Source organism: Tetrao urogallus (genome assembly GCF_951394365.1).
Source record: "Tetrao urogallus genome assembly, chromosome: 8".
In the NCBI taxonomy this organism is placed as follows: domain Eukaryota; kingdom Metazoa; phylum Chordata; class Aves; order Galliformes; family Phasianidae; genus Tetrao; species Tetrao urogallus.
The window spans coordinates 31,440,838-31,446,837 of NC_136821.1; the positions used below are offsets into that span (position 1 = coordinate 31,440,838).

The window sequence follows — 6,000 nt, forward strand, 5'->3', positions numbered from 1 at the left end:
AACTAAACAATTGCGTGGTGTTCAGCTCAAAATGCCCCAATGGTTCCTTTCAGATCATGGGGGTGCAAGCCTGCAATTAAGGATCAGTTGAGTGAAGTACCAAACAGCAACTGTCCCCCTACAGCTCCTGTCTTGGTACCTAAGATCCTCAGATACGTATTGTTTGTAGCTCTCTCTTCATGTATATATTCCACGCATCTGCTCACAAAATAGATTTCCATGTCCACCGCAACGTGTTTACTTCAGTTGATCTGGAAATACAACTATATTCTACAAAACGTAAAAGAAAGAAAGGCAACAGACAGCCTGAACAACAGATGGCATTTTCAATATACACAAGTGTAATCAATATCCGAATTCCACGGAGTTTTTATAAAACTGTAACTAAGGCCCAGAATTCAAATATATACACATACATATTAAATATTCAAAGCAGCTTAGTACCATAAACATGAGTATGAGGTAGATGTTGGTAACGGTGTGAATGGACATCCAACAGCTATTTGGACAGACCTGTACCTATGCTGTATGCTAAATGCCAACACACGTTCCCTGTGCTCATGTCAGAGCTGACTTGGAGCCACAAAGCTCTCCTGTGTGGTGGCAACATGGATGGAGCTGCTGTGTCTCTTATCTTCACGAGGCACATCACACAGAGCTCAGAGCCGAATCAACCACAGCAGCACAGGTTCCAGTCTGAGAACATTCGTGCCTGTCACCCTTGGAGCAGGAAGCACTACGCATCTTCTATCTCTGCAGTCTCCTGTGTACATACAGCTGAATGCACAGATACATATGTATGTACATATACACAGAGAGTTGAGAGAGGTGTTACTGTTGGACAAAACAATGGATTTCCGCGATCAGCACATCACAATCCTTCCCTGACCGACTACACGTAAACAGGGCATTACTTCTGATCACCGATGGAGAAAACGTATCTGTCCAGTTAAACATTAACAGGCCTTCCACAGCCAGTCCTCTCTCACAGACCACAAAAAGGAAGAGATGGAGCAAAGGGAAAAGTATAGATAACTAAGAAAAGTAGGGAAAACCTTCAAAGACACTGAGAATGAACCCTGACAATAAATGGCCAATCAGGCCCGCATTCATTCACTAAACCACCAAGAAATAAGCATTATTACACAAAAACACAGAAAGAGCATCAGAACATTACCTTTGGTACGTTTTTCTGACCCCCATCGTAAGCCCTGAGTTTCTAGTTTAAAAATTGCCTGCAACACAAAGGACAGGCAGCGATCTGTTCATGCACACCAACAAAACCAACAACATTCTTTCTAAAGGGCTGAAATTACATGAAGTACTTCAGCAGCAGATTAGCTATCATTATGAGATTACACCTATTTGAAGAATGCTTCAGATGGCAGGAACTGCCATGGGAGAAAATAAAGCCTATTCAAGAGCCCAGATACCACCAATTTCTTTTATTAAAACTCCTACATTTTCCAAGGAAATTTATGAGTTTAGATGCTATTCTTCCACATATGCTGAGCCTCCTTCACATCAATTCATAATTCCTATTTATTTTCCTAGCAAGGAGCAATGGGTTATAATTGAGTAAGTGTGCCCTTCATGCACTGAGCAGTTATTCAGGCTCATTACAGAGCGCTCATACTGCAAAGCTGTAGCATCAGATAGTCAGAACCACACTAGATACACATTCCTTCGTTCTTCCCCATCATCTCACCCAAAGCTCGTGCACAAGCAATTTTTCCCATTTAATGAAAGTGTTTTTCATGGTAGTCTATTTTCCTCAGATTGCTTGAATACATCCTTTTCTTCATTCCTTCTCATGCCTTCGCTCTTTCCTGTCTTGCCTTGCCAGAACTGGGGTCTTTCCCTTCTCCTACTTCTTACTTTCACCTCTTGTTCCCTTGCTTCCATCTCCTGTATAACCCCATCTCATCTTTAAGCACTCAGTAGGCAGTACAGCTAAGCAAGACTAGGGAAATGACCTGCCTGCAAATAAGGCAATAGAAATACTGCAATTTCCCCCTTTTTACCCAAAAGGAGCTATCTGATCTTCTCTATTGGGAAAAGTGAGGTTTCCTACCTCCCCAAGGCTTAGCAGCAGGATGCTGGCTGGCTCTCGAACCCTTGGCCAACACAGGGACAAGGAGATCTCACAGTCATTAGTGGTAAATCTGCGTAGAGCTTCAATTTTTTTTTTTTTATTATTTTTTTTCTTTAAACCCTTCTTCTTTTCCAACCAAAGCAGAAAGCACAAAGCTTTGTGCTTCATGTTCCCTGCCTGGTGAGCAGGGCCTGCTACCTCTTTCTTCCCATTACGTTATGGGAGCTTTGAACCAAAACTTTTTAAAGCTTTAAATTAAATGCGTGAAGCAGAACGCTGTCAAAGGACAACCAGGTAAGAATCACTGGCAGGGACAAACACATAGGAAAAAGTGTTTCTCCTGTCCTCTTTTGGAGAGTGGGGCAGAAAGGAACAGCTCCAAATGAATCCCGGACCCCTCCAGAGCAGGACAAAAGGCAAAAACTCTAAGGATTTTCCTCTCCAGAAACCTGATGAGCTCCAGTTTTGCAGACAGGCTAATATTAAATCACGTAAAGACAGCATCTGTATTCATTCTTGGCAGGAGGTTTTGGTGATACAAAAGCACATGTACTGTTAAGCGTTTAAGAGCAGTAGCGAGACGGGGAAAATAAACAACCAAAAACCCAGCTTCATCGGTTGACCACGACCAGCACTACTTGCTATAAAACTCTAGCAGAGCACACAGAATCTTACCTTCTTGTGGAGGATGGGGTTAGAGCTCCTCAAAAGGAGCAAGGCTAATAAGTGTGCCAAGTTCTGCACTGAGGCAATTCTACGGCGTCTGAACAAAGGCTGTTCTCAGGTTCTCCTCAGCTTATGAGCGAGCAGGGATTTTCAGAAAACATGGGTGAGGAGCACGGAAAACCCTAGACCAAATGTTTGAAAGCAAAATGAGAAAATGTGCCTGAGTCAGAGCTGCTCTAAAATACTTCTGGCTTTCTTACTTAGACATCATCAGTTTTCCTAGGCTTTTTGTAGGACAGAAGATACTGAGAACATGTTAACAAAGCTGGTGTTCCCATTAGAAATTGTAGAGGTGTATTCTACTCTGTGTTAGTAAAGATTTTCACCTTTGTAAGGCTGAAATCCTCTCTACAGTAAAAGCACCCAATCCTCCAAAGTGATCTAACGTTTGATTTTCCAGTAGAGGCTGTCTGAAAGGTAATTCAATGCCTCAGAAGTGTTCATCTGAGCTACCCAACCATGCCACACTGCAACAGTATGTGTACCTACTTGATAGCAGAACTCACCCCAACGCAAGTAAATCTTGATGTCTGCATCTATTCCATTTGTTTCACAGCGAGGGACTTCGCTACGCTGTTAAGAGAGCAAACATCAACAACTCTTCCTTTCCAGCCCAGTGAAAACCAGTCATACCTCTCCCTGCTTACAGCAGAAGCTGTAAGGGCTCTAATGGCAAAGTCATAACCAGTGCTGTTCTTTTTCCCCCACAAGCACCTATTCTGTCTTACTGAAAAGGAAATTTGAGGTAGATTTCTTTCCAGAGTGTTTCAAAGCCTGTGTAGTATGTTTGTATGAAGTTTTAGATGTGTCCCCTCAAACACGTTTTGGTAACTCATGTTTTCTCAAAAAATAAAAATCCGAACTCTTTTTATATCAAGGAAAATGAAAAAAAATAAAAAACATTGCTGAAACAGGATCAATTATGAACTGCAAGATGATGTGCAGCCCCAAAGTTACACCAGAGCAGTCTCAGCCTGCCAAACGTATCGTGACTGAAATTGTTCTGCAGAGAGAAGGCGATGCTTCATGCAATTATTTAAAGTGTTCTGAGGATTGCTACAGTAGGTCTTGGGTTGGCAGCTGTGACAGTGAGATATTACACACACATTGCCATCTCATGGATGCTACAAATATTTGGTTATAATTCCAAGAATGTATTTCCTCATAGAAAAATAGGCAGAAGCCACAGCACATAAAATTGTTGTAAGATTTACAACATGAAAGCAGGAACTTTACACTTGAAACCATCCAAAAATCTGCCGCGGATTCTCTCGTAGTAGTTACTATTTTTACGACTTGGCTCAGCCTTGCTTTAATCTCTTTATTTAGGAAGAAATTGCAGGCTTGCCAACTCCAGCAAATGTTAAGTACTTCAGTAAATTCCCCATCAATATAGGGCGTGCATTCGAGGGAATGGGAAGATGGGCAGCGAGCCCTGCTTCTGCTCCTGCAGAAGGGATTGGGAAAAGAGAGACGGCAGCATGGCTGAGCCCCGCAGCCCCAACACCTCCTGCAGCACAACCGAGACAGAACAGTGCCCAGCCTGTGCCGGTGCCCAGCCTCACATGGGCAGAAGGGCACGCACTGGGCTGAGGTGCCCCTCTTTGCCAGCTGAAGTTTGGGAAGCGACAGCACAGCAAGTCAGCACAAGGCGGGAGGCAGGAGATGCTAAGGCAGCAACGCAGCGTGTCCGCACAGTGACAGAGCTGATCCGCTGCGCAGCCATTCCCAAGTTGGCCAGCCAGGTGCTTTCAACTGATCGACCCCTTCCAAACCTAGAGTTTTGTTTTTTAAATAACTGGGCAACCAACTAGCTAGCATAAATTTATAGGGCTTACAAAGCCGCTAGCAAAGAAATGAAGCTTTGCACCCGAAGAGCCTGTACCCCAAGCAAACAAGTTACTGCTCCTCGCTGCACTTCCAGACTGGGACCTCCCTCTGCCCTCCGTGCCCGGGGCGACGCGAACCGTCTGGTGACCGGCACCTTGTCCCCAGCACCAGATACGCACCGGCCGCATCCCCGGACAGCTTCAGCACTCTCACCGGAGCTTCATGCCGTCGACCCCCGTGTAGGTCGCAGAGCCCTGCCTACCCCGGGATGCCCATCCCCAGCCGTCCCGGCCGGGCTCCCAGCCACCGCCTGCCCAACCGCCGCGCCGAGCCCGGAGAGCAGAAGCCGCCGAGAACCCCAGCGAACAAGGTGCTGGACAGAGGCGCAGAGCCCCGCCGTCCGCGGAACGGCTGCGCCCCACCCCCGGCACAGCAAGGCACCACCGTACACTCCTGCAGATATATCTATCGAGAACGATAACGAAAGCGCCCGGCCGGGGCTCCGGCTTCCCGCACCGGCGCCGACGCACACGCAGCAGTTTGCACCTCGGCGGAGACTCCGCTGCGAAGGGCAGGGGAGCGCGGGGCGGGGGATGCGGGAGGAGAAGCCATTACCAGAGTTTTGTCCCCGTTCTTGCTGAGGGGGCCTCGGAAAACTCCCTTGATGTTGCGAAAGTGGCCGTTGCTGAGGTGCGCCGAGCTGATGACGATGTAGTAGCACTCCATGGGGCCGGGGCTCCCCGGGCGATGGGGGCCCTCTCGGGAGCCCCGCGGCATGCGCGGCCCCGAGGCTCACAGCCGGCACGGCGGCGGCTGGCGGGGGAGGAGGAGGAGGCGGCGGCGGGGGAGAACGAGGAGGAGGAGGAGCGGCGGCATCGCCGAGGCTTCGCCGGCGCCGTGTGAGCCGCCGCCCGCGGCGGGCATAGCGCTGTTATAGCGGGCGGCCGTGCCGGTCCGCTGCGCCGAGCCAATGGCAGGGAGCCACCGGGCCGGCGGCGGGCAGGGGGGGACATCGGGCACACGCCGCCTCCGCCGCCCCCCCGGGCCCGCAGGTAAAGGGGAGGGACGGGGGGCGGACGGGAAAAGCCCTCGGCCCGCCCCGCCGGCTCCCTCCTTTCATTTTTTCCTCTCTTTTCTTTACTGGGCGGGGCCGGTTTCCGCGCGATCTGGGGGGTGGGGAGGGATGCTCGGGCCCTCTCCCTCTCTCCTCGCGCCGCTCCCCCTCTCTCCACCCCGCCGCCGCCTCTTATTCTACGTTTCTACATCCGCGTTATCATTTACGCCAAGCCGGGCTCGCACGCCGCTTCACCCGGAGAGGGGACCCAGAGGGTGCCGCAGGCTCACGGGGC

At 49.3% G+C, this 6,000-nt stretch overlaps 1 protein-coding gene across 1 annotated transcript in view; it reads right to left on the minus strand.

The window, feature by feature from the left end:
- ZNF804A (zinc finger protein 804A) overlaps positions 1 to 5,428 on the minus strand; it is a gene marked incomplete at both ends in the record, with an annotated part of 131,774 nt that extends 126,346 nt beyond the window's left edge. Inside the window, one exon of the mRNA XM_079539025.1 lies at positions 5,267 to 5,428. Within this exon, the coding sequence (XP_079395151.1) occupies positions 5,267 to 5,428 (162 nt within the window). The remainder of the gene's footprint in view (positions 1 to 5,266) is intronic.
- Positions 5,429 to 6,000: the final 572 nt, after the last annotated feature.